Below are 17,140 nucleotides of genomic sequence, written 5' to 3'. Positions count from 1 at the left end.
TCGCCATAGTTTTCCTTTCAAACAATACAAAAATTCACTAATGAACGCCTACTACATACGGACCCAGAAATTATAAACACAAATTCGTACACACACACACACACACACACACACACACACACACACACACACACACACGATATAGGCCTAAATAGATAAGTATGTATTCTGAGAGAGAGAGAGAGAGAGAGAGAGAGAGAGAGAGAGAGAGAGATTCCGCATCCTTAGAAAATATCCGAAGTTTTGATGACGTCAACTTAAACGATGTTTAATTGCTGAATTCACGTTTGTTTTGTCTTCGATAACAACGGACTCATTGTCTGACAAATTATATCATCAGGATTCTCACCTGACAAAGCTGACTCATTATCTGAAAATATCATCTGGATTGTCACCTGACAACGCAGTATTTTACCCGGAAAACGCAAACAGAGAATGGTAATTACAGGTAAAACAAGGGACTTGATAACAGGTCTCTTATGGCGGAGCATTTGAAGTGGTGTTGTTGTGAAAGAAGGGCGCCAGGCAAAATGCAAAAATTTCCACTTGTCAAGGAAAAGCTAAAGAATATTGACTTTACGAATACAACAACGACCATGGATGTAGCATGTACCTGATAATGCAAACACATGAGGCACCGTTGACGTCTGTGAACCGAAACCAGCAAAGCGTATTCGCGGGCGGAAATAAACCCAGCCACTTTTGATTTGAAACTGGGCGGTCTGAAAAAAACACTGAGTGACCTTTCCTTGTTACAGGTAAATTGGCAAATTGGACACTCGAACACCTTCGTTCGTGTAATGCGTGCGGTTTGACTGTTTACTTGTCTTGATTGTATACTTATGTAAATTAATATGTAAATGTGTAATTTTTGTCCAATAGCACCATTGAGAACGTATGCTCGGAAGGGGAGCGGCTGTTAAAACAATGATCTCATTATATCTTTTATCCTCAAATATAATGCCAATAACAATTCACCGTACTTGGCGGAGGTATTTTATAGAATATTAATTATGATAATTATATCACCTCCCGGTAAATATGAGCAATGAAAAATAAGTACATGCACTTTACGGCAATAACCCAGTATTGGATAGGGAGTTTGATCAATAGAAATAACAGCCACAGGTCGTTGGCGCTGCACTCAGTGTGGTCACAGAATACAAAATGGCGACAACTGTGAAGCCGAACTCATCCTGACCAGGTATTTTGTTCTTGCGTGTCTCCAAATTTTTCATGTCATGTTCTGATTATCGCCAAGATGCCGTTTATTAAGAGGAAAGTGAAGCCCAGAGAGCTGAGCAAGAAGCCAGTGGACAAATCGCTCACCGATGAGTTGGAAGCTGTGTCGAATAATACGTTCTGTAGCATTTTGATGCAACTGTCCGATTTATCGCAACATGCTGCGAGTATTTTTGAGGAGATTACTACCGAAGCAAAATCACTGCAGCAACGCTCTTCACGCCTATTTTCGAGGGTAACCAATTTGGAGGAGATCGTAAAATGCTTGGATGCGAAGGCCGTTAAAGTTCGTAAGTACGATTTGATTCTTTTGGATTTGAACTTACGTGCATAAGAAACAGCCAACGAGTGGGAAAGCTTGTATTGTTTACTATATTCAACTGCCACAAAAGTAAGGTTTTGATAACGTTTTTTATACATGCACTGAAAGAGGCATCGGTTGAACAGTTTCCTGTGAAAAAAAGTTGTTGGACACATTTAATTCACCTTGACATTGATTTAGTTTTCGATTTCACACCGTCACAAATAATTAAAAGTAATTGATTGCCCGAGACTTATGTCCGTAAAGACTGAGCATTGGCCGAACGTCACAACTTATTAGGGTACAGCACAGATACAGTTTGTTGGGATAATATGTGATTGCTCTCCAGAATTGACCATAGCCGTGTTTAGTATTTATCGTATCCATTCGGGCAGTGAAGTGGTAAAACTGAATGCAAAAAAGTGAGGTTTTCCGTCATACACTAACCGTATAATTTTGTAGAAAAATGTCAAATATAGAGGTAGCACACATATATAAATATTGTGACCAGTAACAAATTGTAGCGTGTCATAAAGTGGAATACTTTCTCATAATGCTACATATGGAAGGCTAGTTAATCAGGTCGATGAAAATCTAAAATCGTTTTGTTCTTTTTTATTCTGCCTTGGGTCGACATAGGCTAACGCCTCTGCCAATGCATCCTACATTCTGGGAAGTTCGTTTTGTGTAAATGTGAAAGCTTTCAAGTTAATCAGGATGTGGTTAGATATTACAGGTGTGATAAATCTTAATATCGGACTTGTATACCTTGATATGTTAACATGTCTGGATAGTTCAGTGGTTGAAAAAATTGTATTGGTTGTAATTTGTGCTTTGTATTGCAGATTTATTTTAAAAAGTGACATGTCTGTTTTATCAAGTCTGGTCCTGTGTTTTTTTTATACATCAAATGGAATAGTGAAATGTAGATGGTCAGTTTTGATTATTTGAATCACTACACCCAGGTGAAATTAATACATATCATGGTGTGTCTACAATTTACCATGGACATTAAAAACGTCTATAAATTTACCAACCTGGTTATCAAGTCTGAGATCTTTCCTTGTAAGTTCAGTGGTCAGGAACAATAAATAAATGTCAAGCCAGTATCAGATTGATTCGAGGATTACCTGTCACATAGGTCTTATTCAGTCATGTGAAGTACCAGTATTACTACAACTCCATTCCAAGACTATTTATGAACAAATTATTGGTTTCTTCTGTTTGTTTAAAAATCAAATTTTTCCTCACATCATTTCACCATTGTCAGAAAACCCCTGTTGAAAATCTGTCTTGCTCAAAAAAGCATTGTATTTCAAACATGGCCTGCCAAAGAAAGTACTTTATGGTGTTGCTTAAAGTTGGACTCAAAATAAAGTTTTGAATATTTAATATATGTATACTTTTATAGTTTTTAAAATTTATGAACACTAGAAAACTAAAAAGGTTTGTATTCAGGTAGTGACTATTATCCAATGTAGCATGCTTTGTTTTTACATTAGAAGTCTCATTACGGAAGAAGACCAAGTTACCTTACCCTCGCTTCACATATTTAGTAATTTTTTTCCAGAAGAGGTGATTTCCATGTGTGTGATTGTTGTTCATAATGTTATGTTTTGCGGTTGTCAGAGAATTGGTTCAGTTCTTTCCCACTTCCTCAAGTTAGACACATATGTGTACCTTACAGAAATAATCACGAATCATGTTTGAAAAAAGTTCAGTGAAACTTCCATTCAATGAACACTGAAGGAGTATCCTGGGATTGTCTGTGATATCATCTTACATGGAGTAGCTTGATTAAAATAGGCATCAGATGTAGCTGTACTGCCAGGAATTGTAAACATTTCCATGTACATGAGTCATGATTTCAGATTATTGATTTTGGATGCGAAACTTGTCTCATTGAAAAATATGCAAAACAAGATGGAGCAGAGATAGGAATTCTTATCATGAATTTCAGTCTGCTTGATCTTTGTCAACTCTTAGATCAGACTTTGATCTGCCCCCATTGCTTTCAATAATGTGATTCAATATATATATACAATGATATGGGGGTGTATATAAGATGTACTCTTCTCCAAGTCTACATCAATTAAAATAACTGTGTGCAAACTCAAAGAAAAGTAGTTTCTCAAACTAAATAAATTTGCAAGTGGCATGATGCATGTACCGTTTGTAAATTTTGTCCGCATCCAAATACAGTGATGGTGTTCTGGCAATTTCACATTTGTCTGCAGTGACTTTAGGGGATGAGGTTTAGGTATTGACCAATTAACAGTATTTACTGTATTTGAAATTGCAAAATTTTGAATTCAAAGTAAAATGTGTCTGATTAGCCATGATATCAAATGTGTGGACATGAAGGCTTGGTAACACATTCATAACCTTGACCATGCAATGCCATGAACAAAGGCAATATATCATCCAGTGTGTATGTGTGCAGTATGGCAATGGTTTGTTCAATGAAGCTACAATGGAACTCAACAAAGCTAGTTTTTCTTGGATCAGTACTTCATAGTGGTATTTTGCTTGGCTGACAAAGACCAGAAGTAGGCATCCACCCTGTATAAAACCTGCAAAATAGATCTTGGCCAGGTCATGATATGCAATGTTAAGTGGAAAGAGTGTTATTATGTACTTCATTTTCTGTGATGTTTATATTCCTGTATGTTCCATATTCTTGAACTCATATCAGGACAAGTCTGACAGCTGACTGAAAAGAATTAATAGTTGGAGTGATTTTTTCCAGTTCTACCTCTGTTAAAAAACTAAAATATCTGCAAAATCATAATTTGGTAAAGCGTAGAAGAAGAAACATTGTTTGTGAAAGTATGTTAGACCACAGTCCTTCCAGGAGGGACTGTGATCAGACCCTTATGATGATGTAAAATAACCTGAACCATCCAAAGATGTCTTTAGATTTATCGACAATTATCCAGCACTAAAGGTTCAAATTAAATTGAGAACATTTGACAGTCTTATGCAGAAAAGAACATGGCATTTTTTCCTTTGCAATTGTATATAGTATTTATCTTGTCTCTGGTAGACCTGTTCCCAGTAACTGCTGAAGTCCATATATGGGCAGGATTGCCTGTGAATAAATTTAGCCATGTACCTCTGTTCATTGCTCAAAAACAATTTCTAAGGCAAATTGTTCACTTAGAATAAGTACAGTAACATGTTGACAAAAGTTGTCTTTATTATGTTTATAGCCTGTAGTTGTTTGTTAAGTCAAGCAACATGTAATTCTTGGGTCAGTCCTTTGAGATGTTAAAGTTTTGTCCCTTGAGACATCATCAGTCTTTACAAAATAAATCTGACCTAAATACTTGGCTGATCTAAAGTTGTGCAGCATCTATGTGAGTGAGTGGAATCTGAATTCATATAAAGCGTAATTTTAACAGCTGACATCACTTGCTCAACCTTATCATTCAGTAGTTTTCACATTTTCACATATGTAGTTTAATGGTAGGGCCTTTTTTGTCTTCAAAGACAAAAATAGATTTTACAAAAAAATTTACAGCAAGATAAGAATATTTTACTTAAGTCTCACAAAATACTTCTATCAACATTTGCTTTCCAAGTGAGAAGTCACCATTAGCTGACAAAAATCACATACTACAGAATAAGACCATTATTAAATGTATCTGATTATCAAATGCACAGGCCAAGTTTGTCATCTCTTGACAAAAATACAAGATTTAACCTTTGGTTGTTCTTTGTCATGATTAACCTTTGTCTATGTCATCAAGTTTAGTGCATTGGAGCTATTTTTGTTGATCTTCAAAGTGCTTGTCAATGTAAACAAACAACATAGTGACTGGTACTTCTCTAGTAATCGAAAGCTAAATTTCTAGGCCTTTATTAATGGAAGGTCCATGTAGACTGAACAATTGTCCAGGGTTTTTCCTCTACATGTGTGTAAGCAATGTTCTTTGCCAACAGGTCAATCTACTCATAATGATTGACACTTTGTCTATAGCGCATTGATATTATTCCAAATGTAGATCAAAAGTTGAAATGTAGAATTGTTTGAGAAAACTACTGATATTTGTGAAAAATACAAATTGTTGACTTGAAGATGTGATCAGTATATTATTCCATATATTCCATATATTTTCCTTGTTTAGCTGGCAAGTTCTTAAGGCATAATGACTGTCACCCCTCATCTTCGATTGTGTAATTACACCCACATCCATCATTGATCACTCCTATTTTCCTTAACTGAACAAAGAAAAATATAAGGGAATAGTATGTAATTACACTCTTAGAATGTTGATCAGATGACCAGTTCATTCATCAGTTCCGACAAATTTTAATATTTTATAAATTATTGATAGTTGACGGTTTTTTTTAGAATAGTATTTGAAAAAATAGCCTGTGTAATACTTGACCCCAATTGAACTTTAGTATTGTAAACAAAGTTTTTGACAGATTCTCACTGACTTAGATATTCAAAGCCCATGATGTGATCAATGCATGGGAAAAAAAATTCTCAGAAAATTTAGGGTTGTAATTTTTTGTATTCAGATGAACAATGCAAGTGTGTTTATTCAATGGAATTTATTTCTTTGACAAATATGCTGGGTACACATATGGTTGATAATCTCTACAGCATACAGAGATCGTATAATTCATTGACAAGTCTGGTTGTACAACAAACCATGTCATGTGACTGCTATGCATTGGATCTAGACTCTGTACTGTGATTTGATGCTTAGTGAGACCAGAAACAAACAATGGCACTCATAACATGTGGTACATAGAGCTACATGTATTGGTAAATTCCCAATTTCAACACAACAAAAATTTAGAGCTACTCTCCAGTGCTCAAGCTAAACTTTAAAGCCAAATCTTTTTGATGTTGCAAGTCTTGTATGTGGTTGATGGTTATTGAATTCTTTATCAACACATTAGTTCAACCTTAGATAGTGTTCTGTTACAGGATCTTAGAAGGATGATTTAACCTTTCATCCCCATTGTCTGTGTGGTCCAACTTTGGTGATGAAAAAAAATGTTTGTATGAATACTTGGTGATGAAATGTTTTAGGGTGCACATATACAGCAGCTGAAACTGTACAAGTAAAAGTTGATTCAGGGTCAGAATAAAATTTGCATACAGGATTATTGGCAATTTTATTTTATCGGTCTTTCATGTAGTTATTATCAGTCTATTTCAATCTCCAGAAAATCAAAATGATTATCAAATTCATATTTGACAATAACAAGCCCAAGGATGAAATTGCAAATGACAGTTCCTGATTTGATTAAAATGGAAATTATCTCATTGTAAGATTTTATCCGGAAATTATGGTATTGTAGAGATGTTATCCGGGGTCAGCATCTGCAAGTTTGGGACAAAAATTTGATCAGGAAATTTGAAGATAAAATAATGGATGTGACTAAAGTACTGAGAGTTGTGGTGTACAGAGATATTCTTGATAAAATAGCCTATTCTTGAGAAATATGTTCAAACTGCTAAGTTAAAAGACCGTTTTCAAAGCAGAATCAAGAATATCTCTCTCTCTCTCTCTCTCTCTCCTCGCCCCTCTCTCTCTCTCTCTCTCTCTCTCTCTCTCTCTCTCTCTCTTTCTCTCTCTTTCCACCCGCACACTATAACTATACAGTGTATCTATACAGTGCATATATTGTACACATACATATATATACACAATGCATAGGTGTGGTTTTTGCATTGTGTACTGTAGTATAAAATATATTTACCTGTATTGTACATAGAGTGATCACATAGGTTGAAATTTGTACAAAACGTTTACAAAATGCTTAAGTTCAGTCATACAATTTTTACAAACAAATAAAAACCTATATCCTCATTATCACACGCTGTCATTGTTTACAACATTGCCAACATTCAAGACACTTTTAGAGACTAGTGAAAGAACAATAGAAACAGCCTATGTCAATGGATGTAGTCTTTCCCAGACTGCTCAGTATTCCATTATTTCCAGCTTAAAAGCTTTGTCAATAGCTACACTAGCCATCTGAACTAGTGCATGTTGACTGCAGATCCTCCAAATACACTGGTGTTTCTCAAATACTCAGAAGTGCCTGTGTATTTATCATTCTTATCATATATGTACTACCTCAGATCTAAGTTTTACAATCGACAAAAAACATAATGGGTCTGATTCAGATTGTCAGGGATCTGAGCATCACACAATAGAAATGGTAGGTCTTTGTATTTTCCTTTGTCTGTGCTATTCTGTACATCAAACCACGTGGGCACAGATAGACTATAATTTACATTTACTACGTGGACCTATGTCGTCGCCATTACAGTGAGATTGATGAATGGAAATATAACAGCTTGTTAGAGCTTTATCCTGTCTGTGACAATCGTTGTTGTCTTATAACAATAGAAAGGCTTGAATTTGAATCGCAATACACTCTGTTGTATTCAAGAAAAGCAACTGCCAATGTTCTCACTTTAATGTCGACTGAGATGCTTCAAATCATTTATATTATAAGACGTTCAATTAGTACAACTGTGCTGGCCTTGTCTGTGCTCTTTCAATGACTGGACTCAAGGGATATGCCTTTTGAACTTTGCACTATGAAACACGTACAAACATTGAATTTATAAAATTCAGTTCTGTTTTGTAGTCATACATGTACTTGTATGCTGATAAAAACAAATCTTGACTTGACACATAATTATTTATTTATTAAAAGTACCGGTATGCAGTGAATTTATCCTAATTAAAAGACATGAAAAACACAAAAGACAACAATTCTATTTATTTGACCTTCCATTATTAGCTCCGCTGTCAGCGACGCGGAGCTTATCAAATAGGTTGATTTTCCGTCGTCGTCCGTCGTCGTCCGTCGTCCGTCGTCGTCGTCGTCGTCGTCGTCGTCGTCCGTCAACAATTGCCTTCTCCTCTGAAACCGCAAGTCCAATTGCTTTGAAATTTTATATGCGGTTCACTTGGGGTGACCTCACTTAAGTTTGTTCAAATCGTGGTGAAATTTGCATATTTGTATTTTTGGGGCATTTTTTGGTGTTTTTGGTAAAAAAATCTTCTTTTCTCAAACCGCTTGTCCGATTGCTTTGAAATTTAATATGCAGTTTACTTATGGTGACTTCAGTCAGATTTCTTCAAATCGTGGTGAAATTTGCATATTTGTATTTTTAAGGCAATTTTTGTCATTTTTGGTAAAAAAATCTTTAAAAATCTTCTTCTTCAAAACTACCGGTCAGATAGCTTTGAAATTTGGTACATATGTCCCTAGGGATGATCTATTTAAGATTTGTTCAAATTGTGAAGAAATATGCAAATTTGCATTTTTAAGGCAATTTTTGCCATTTTTGGTCAAAAAATGTATTTCTCAAAAAGTACTGGTCTGATAGTTTTGAAATTTGGTATACAGGTTTCTATAGATGCACTTAGTAATATATATTGAATTTCTGATGAAATCTGTATTTTGTATTTTTGGGCAATTTTTGCCATTTTTGGTCAAAAATGTGTATTGCCAAAACTACTCATCTGATAGCTTTGAAATTTGGTATAGAGGTTCCTACACATGAACTAAATGATATGTATTGAAATATGATGAAATCTGCAATTTTGTATTTTTGGGGCAATTTTTGCCATTTTGGTCAAAAAATGTGTATTTCCAAAAGTACTCATCTGATAGCTTTGCAATTAGTATACAGGTTCCTACAGATCACCTTAATGATATTTGTAGAAATTATGATGAAATCTGCGATTTTGTAATTTTGGGGCAATTTTTGCTATTTTGGTCAAAAAAACGTGTTTCTCAAAAAGTACTGGTCTGATAGCTTTGAAATTTGGTATACAGGTTCCTACAGATGAGCTAAGTAATATATATTTAATTTCTCCTGAAATCTGTAATTTTGTATTTTTGGGGCAATTTTTGCAATTTTAGGTCAAAAATGTGTATTTCAACAACTGCTCATCTGATAGCTTTGAAATTTGGTATACAGGTTTCCATAGATGAACTACATGATATTTATTGAAATAATGATGAAATCTGCAATTTTGAATTTTGTGGCAATTTTTCCCATTTTTGGTCAAAATATGTGTTTCTCAAAAAGTACTGGTCTAACAGCTTTGAAATTGGTATACAGGTTTCTATAGATGAACTCAATTTGATCTTTTGAAATTATGATGAAATCTGCAATTTTTATTTTGGGGGGGCAATTGTTGCCATTTTTGGTCAGAAAATTTTATTCTCAAAACACTACTCATCAGATAGCTTTGGTTGACATGTTCCTAGGGATGATCCGATGTGATATATTCAAAGTATGATGAAATCTTCAATTGTGTATTTTTGCAGCTTATTTTAGCCACTTTTTTCTGGCCACTGCATTGAGCTATCAAAGATTTCCTCCTTCTTCATCAACATGTGTCAAAAATAGTTATTCTCTACATAAACACAGCGGAGCTATATCGGCCGCTAGGTCGCTTGTAATGTTTGGTTTACACAAGATCTCCTGAGATTGTCATGTGGTTTCACACCACAAAAATTATACAGGAAAATAACTTGCATTTTGTTACATAGTATGTGGAATATTGATGGAAAAATGATGTTGGGAGGTTGATGTATTGGGTGTTCAGCAGTACATCTATGGCTAGTATCAGAAGAGAACCATCTCTTGATGTTCCTTGATATTAACAAGATGGTCTAGGGTGTCTCTGTCACACCAACCAATGATGGAGAGATTCTGATCAACAAACAAGATGTTGTTTTGCAACTTTATAGAGCTTGATGGATTTGAAATCCCAGTCTGTGATGTACTTTTGAAACAGCAGATCTCTTTCCAATATCACTGCCATACAATACAGTGAATTGTAAATCCAGCCATCATTCCTCTGGAATTTGGTATGGATCCCATTTTATTAAGTTCTAAAACTGACCCCTCCATAAGTCCAGCATCAAATGAGCAAACTGTGAATAATTTACATTTAATTACCCTTCCCTAGTTGAAAATAATTGTATTCAAGAGACTTGAAAGAGGTGTGGGTTGTAACTAGATATTTTATGTGTCAAACATAGTAAGTTGCATTCAACTGCTAACCTGAGAATCCACAAAGCCACTTTATATTACATACGCTGTACAGATCTTTTTAGTCCCCACGGACACCGTCGGGGGGGGGGGGGGGGCTTATAGGTTTGGTCATGTCCGTGCGTCCGTCCGGTGGTCCGTGCGTCCGTCCGTTCACGCAGATATCTCTGAGATGCCTGGAGCGATTTCATTCAAACTTGGTACAAGGATTACTTCATATGTCATACAGATGCACGTCAATTTGTTTTGTGATACGATCCAATATGGCCGCCAGGCGGCCATTTTATTATGATTTTTTCATGTACAGAGCCATTACTCAGGCATGTTTCAACAGATTTTATTCAAAGTTGGTACAAGGACATTGATCAATGTCATAGCTATGCACATCAATTTGTTTTGTGATACAATCCAATATGGCCGCTGTGCGGCCATTTTGTTACGATTTTTTCATGTACAGAGCCATAACTCAGGCATATCTCAACCGATTTTATTCAAAGTTGGTACAAGGACATTGACCTATGTCATACACATGCACATTGATTTGTTTTGTAATACGATCCAATATGGCCGCCGTGTGGCCATTTTATTACGTTTTTTCATGTCCAGAACCATAAGTCAGACATGTATCAAGCGATTTTATTCAAAGTTGGTAAAAGGAGATTGACCAATGTCATACATATGCACGTTAATTTGTTTTGTGATACGATTCAATATGGCTGCTGTGCGGCCATTTTGTTATGATTTTTTCATGTACAAAGCCATAACTCAGGCATATCTCAACCGATTTTAATCAAAGTTGGTACAAGGACATTGACCTAAGTCATACATATGCACATTGATTTGTTTTGTGATACGATCCAATATGGCCACCATGTGGCCATTTTATTACGATTTTTTCATGTCCTGAACTACAACTCAGACATGTATCAAGCGAATTTATTCAAAGTATTTTTATCACAGACCTAATGAAGAGGACTCCATCCTCTCTGAGGACCTGTAATCAAAGTACCTATTAACAAGTGGGGACTGTGTCATCAACGATGACTTTTTCTATTTATATGCCATTTCATTTTCTATATTGGCTAGGTGCAAAATTAGAAATACATGATGCATGCATGCGGCATGTTTTTACAAAGATAGTCAAAGCAAGGAGTGTTATTGAAGCATGACAAAACATAACAATAGCAACAGTAATATGGCTAGCCTATTATGTTGTCAAAGACATGTCACTTCTTACAATTCCAATTTTAAAATTCATTGTAATTAAAAAAGATGAGTTCATTTTATTATGATGTGCATATATTAAATGGTACAGTACATGCCTGAGTAGACTCTGGTTCGTTAGAGAAAGCAAATATTTATGATGTTAATACTTTTATTTGGCGTATATTCTAAAAACAAAAGCTATTCAGTATTCTTTACAATTAGACTTTAATACCAATGACCATATATGTATACATGGAGAGGACTGATTAACTTAAATGAAATGCAACTTCCTTAATTAAAAACACATTCTGTAGGCTTGAAACAAGTGGGTTGAAGTCTCATTGACAATGCTGTGTTAGTAATCTCCTTGTCATTGGCATACATTGTTATCATTGGTAGCTAATAATCTGAAGTGGCTAGTCATATCACCCTTCCCAATGCTGCTGGAAAAGCTTGTCACTGCTGGCAAATACTGGCGATGCTTACGTGTTCAGCTCTCGTTATTTGGTTGAATATGAGACTCTGGGCCTACTTCATGTTTCAATAATTTCTAACAGGTACAAAATACCCTATATAATGCAGTGTTCTCCCCAGGATTCTTTGAGAAGAGGGCGAAGACGTGGTGCGAAGCACCAAAAGCGACCGCGTCAGCGGTCGCGGGGGAGGTCAGGAGGGGGTGTCGCCCCTCCTGCCGTTTGAGCTTTTGAAAAACAGCGATTAAAATGGTGTTATTTGGTGGCACTTGGGGAGTATTTTTTTCAGATTTTTTTCGTATAAAAAACTCAAAGGAAAGGAGATCTGAGACAGTGTACCATAACTTTTATTACAGTTCACTGATTTCAATTATGAAGATTACATTTTTTTTGAAAACGAAAACATAGCGAGAGACGTACATTTATTCATCGATGTCAAAATTATCACCATAACACTCAGGTTTGGGGAGCATTTTTTCAGATTTTTTCGTGTAAAAAACTCAAAGGAAAAGAGATCTGAAACAGTGTTCCATAACTTTTATACAAACGAAAACATAGCGAGTCTAGAGACATACATTTATTCATCGATGGCAAAATTATCACCATAACACTCACGTGTTCTCATCCTGATACAAGTCCGACCGAGCCTAAAATTAGGTTGTTTTGCTTTTGGAAGGAATACACAAACGAAATTCTAACCTCCTATAAAAACTTCAGTGTACTCTGCTGTCCTTGGTTACCCTCAAGCTCCTTGCCATGTTTACTCAGCTAAGTCGGTTACCTAATGCACGGTCCCTATGGAGGGACCGTGGCTAACGTAACGTTACGGACTGAGCCATGCAAATATGGCTGCCTTCGATGAGTTGCACATGGGCTTATGATCTCGGATGACATCACAAACTCGCGAGATTTGCAAGATCGATGAGAATTACGTTTGCAGTCTGCAGGATCGACGCTCACGCTTGCATTTTGCTTGTAAATCACTGTCAACTTTTTTCCCCTTTCATTTTATTGTTTTATTTTTCAAAAAAATAAATCTTTTTTATTTCTGGCAAGGGGGCGCTCGGAATTTACAAGAGGGCGCCACGCCCCTGTTACCTTATTCAGGGAGAACACTGTAATGAAATGTGATAAGTTATGAAAGTGTAAATATAATCATTTGCATACAGATATGGACAGCAGTCATATGTAATACCATATGTATATGTATAAGATAAAAGTTTGTGTGATCAAATCTACTGCCAGAGCTGTCAACAAGAGTTAGATTGTGTTTTGGGTTTCTTTGGTGCACAAGTCTGGCTGCGTGGCTTCAATTAGTGCTTTTTGAATGGAAGTGACCCATGGTAGAAAGTTGGCCATTTGATACCAGAAATAAGTTTGACAGAGAAACAGGCTGTTGTCTGGATTTTGCAGCAGTGTTGATATTGTGTGCTGGTGGGATGGTTTCAGTAACAGACTTCTGGTATGAAGTCGTGCTGTGTAATGTGTTTTCTTGTTTGGTAATAGAGATCTAGGGCCGATGCCCTGTCCAAGGACTGTGTTATTAGAGTCCTGGTTCATGTTTGAACAGTGTAGTTGGATAGAATTACGCTAATAGCTTCTTGTACACTTGTTCCCTGCAGGATCATTCTGATTGAAATACAAAGTCTGTTTGATATACCTTTTGACAAATCTATGGAGAAATATCAAGGTTTTTAACTCAAAACTCATCTGATTAAAACACTGTTTTATAACTCTCTTTCCAGAATAATAATTCTTTTTCACCCAAACCAAAGTCAGTTACAAGATACACATACTACATGATGTAGTTGGTATCTACAAATTCTAGATTACTTGTCATTTGCTGTAAATGGTTATGTGATATAACTTGCTGTGTAGTTACAGAAATGATGATGCAATCATAAAATTATTTAGGAAAGGAAAACACCAGCTACATTCACCAGGGAGTGTATACCATTGCTGGTAGTGCTGGCTACTGAATTACTCCCACCAAGTGCTAAAGTAAACATAACATCTTTGTGCAAAATGTTCCCTACTACAAATGTACAACTTTCATGCCTGGTTTGTCATTTTGTGGTGAATGAGGAAAATGATAGAAGAGGATTCAGATGAAACATGCTACACTCAGAACTGAAAAAAATTGGAACACTGCAGGTGTAGGTACATGCTGTTGCTAAGCTGGGAAATGGTGTGTTTGCAAAGCATCATGTTTCAGGTGCAGTCTTTGTAAAAGTCACAACTCTACTGTGGAATACAGCCAATTTTTCACAAAGCCTTTACCGTCCACTGTCATTACTGCCATTATCACAGAATTCAATGCTATAACAATAATTTATCCATGAATGAGGTCAGGGCCTCCACATTAACTACTGGTATAATTTTCCTGTCATACTTTTGAACCAGGAGATGAAATAATCTTTCAGACATAATTGTAATTAAAACCAATATAAAGGTTTTCTGAAATATGTCAGTAGAAATAGCTCCAAGAGACAGTGACGCCATATTAAAGCTTGCAATAATGTCATAAACTAGCTAAGCAGCATTGTCGTTAAATAACAAAAAAGAAGCTGAGCCAAGCCTTACAAAGCATAATACCTAGAACTTGTATGTTGTAGTGCAATGCATTTTGGGTACTTTATTGACTCCTGTACGGCAGATTCAACTGGTGGGTGTATTCTAGGGTGCATGAATTCTGCATAGTGAAAAAAATTTTTATCATCATTGTATCTTCTTCCTATCCTAGCCACCTTCATCAAATTGAAGATTTGATAGTCTTTCCTCTTTGATCATGTGATATTTCTGTCATCAAAGCCATTGCCATACAATTATGAAACTACAAAAGTTTCCAGATTATCCACAAGTTTATGAGGCATTAGGGAATGCAGCAAGTCAGAACCATTTACCTGAAAGGAAGATATCTATCTCAAACTAATTTTTGTAGTAAGTATAGCAATAGTATTGATTATTGATTGTACAGTCAAGCATGCAGTCACAGTGTACAGAAGCTATAGAGATGGCATAAAGCTACATGCTGGTATGTTATTCTGCAGGGCAGTAAAAGTGACAAGCAATTGCAACATGTTTGACAAGAACAGCATCGTTAAGAAATGTCAAATGTGGAGTGAAGTATAATAGCTTGACTGGTTACGCACTCCCTAGAAGATATAGTGAACCTCTGTGTTTAGCATTCCAAGCTGGACTTTACCATGTTGAGAGGTCAAGTACCCCTAGGAATATATAGACATGTTCATAGGGCTTCTGATATGTATGGTGGTCTAAACCTCAGAGCTGTGTGTGTGTGAATCAGCAACGACTACCATTATGAATTGTGGTACCTTTTATTTCTCAGTATTTTGTACATGGCATCCCCTATCACTGCGGGACGAACGTATGCCTGAATGTTTCGTATTCCGCGAAGCATATATTCTACCTGAGAGCGCTTTCGGCAGGTTGCTAGTGACGACAGCGAACATTGTATCAATTTATTTTCAATAGAATATTGATCGAAATCTGGTGGCGTACGGGCTCATGTGTCGAGGTCAAATCATTAATATGTCCACATAACCCGTATATATTGACTTAGATAGCATAAAATCAATGTATCCGTTGGTTTCTTGTACTTAGATTGAATCGTCGACACTTTTTTACAGTTTTGGCGATGCGTTCATGTTTCAGCACATTTTGGCGCTCTTTGCAAGTTTGGCGCCATTGTGAGCTGGGAATGACCTGCGAGTGAGCACGACAACAATGTATCAATTTCCGATAAAAAGAATATCGATCGATAACATTCACTGCACGATTACAGTGGAGGGTCTGCGCCCGTTTGCCTCCGTTCTGTGTTATTTTTCAAATTTACTGGAATTTTCATCGTTGATTTTCGCCAAAATTTGGTATAAATTACAACATGACATGCATTTGGTCAGTACACCTTACGAGACGCATACTGATTAAAATGCGTCAATTTAAGGCCTGTGTTCTGCATGTGTACACGCTGTCAGCTCGCAATCTGTGTTATTTTTCAAATTTACTGGAATTTTCATCGTTGATTTTCGCCAAAATTTGGTATAAATTACAACATGACATGCATTTGGTCAGTACACCTTACGAGACGCATACTGATTAAAATGCGTCAATTTAAGGCCTGTGTTCTGCATGTGTACACGCTGTCAGCTCGCAAAATTATTGACGGCAACAGTATATTTCAGTGATCGGAATAAATAAAATTCAAATAAAACAATTTTCGTGAAGAAATTCAAAAATCTAAAACGATAGGAATTTTGTATATTAATCAAAGGATCACCATGTCAATTTTCATCATTATTCGTTCAAAATTGAGGAATTTGAACCGACGAGAAGTGTGCAATCTGTTCGGTATATTAGACGCCATTGTTTTCTATGGGAAATCAAGCTTATTCGCCGCGTCGTAAAATAAAAATATATCTGAAAAAATCCGTTGGTTTAAGCATTTCTTTTCGCTGTAATTTCGTACGATATTTGAAATAGCACATCTCATGAAGGTTAACTAAAACTCTATCGTTTTACTTTTTTGAGTTTCCCTCTTATTTTTATGAAATGAGAAGTTAACGATCGTTTGGCTGTTGACTGTGTTTTCACCTATTTTTTCATATGAATAATTATCGCATATGTATTTTCATAATTCCTTCATGAAATTACTGCCAAAATATCATAATGGAAAGGTCAACATTTGAGGAAATTGAATCTGCAACTCTTCCATCAATATTAAGCTGTGCAGCGTGGAAATTCGGTGAAATTTAATACATAGCGTCAAAGGCGGATTTGACTCACTGTACGCGTACACGACGTATGTGTGGCGAAAAAGTGACACGCTAATACGAAACAAAATGG

At 36.1% G+C, this 17,140-nt stretch overlaps 1 protein-coding gene across 2 annotated transcripts in view; it reads left to right on the top strand.

Annotated features, from left to right (window-relative positions):
• Positions 1–1,132: 1,132 nt before the first annotated feature.
• Positions 1,133–17,140, top strand: part of LOC139141758 (serine-rich adhesin for platelets-like) — a 55,932-nt gene continuing 39,924 nt past the window's right edge. For both annotated transcript variants that reach the window (XM_070711400.1, XM_070711399.1), the window contains exon 1: positions 1,133–1,532. In XM_070711400.1, the coding sequence (XP_070567501.1) occupies positions 1,262–1,532 (271 nt within the window). In that variant the 5' untranslated portion in view covers positions 1,133–1,261. The remainder of the gene's footprint in view (positions 1,533–17,140) is intronic.

This window comes from Ptychodera flava, chromosome 10 (genome assembly GCF_041260155.1).
Source record: "Ptychodera flava strain L36383 chromosome 10, AS_Pfla_20210202, whole genome shotgun sequence".
NCBI lineage: Eukaryota > Metazoa > Hemichordata > Enteropneusta > Ptychoderidae > Ptychodera > Ptychodera flava.
The sequence above is the reverse complement of the archived record's forward strand: the minus strand, read 5'-3'. Positions and strand labels throughout refer to the sequence as shown.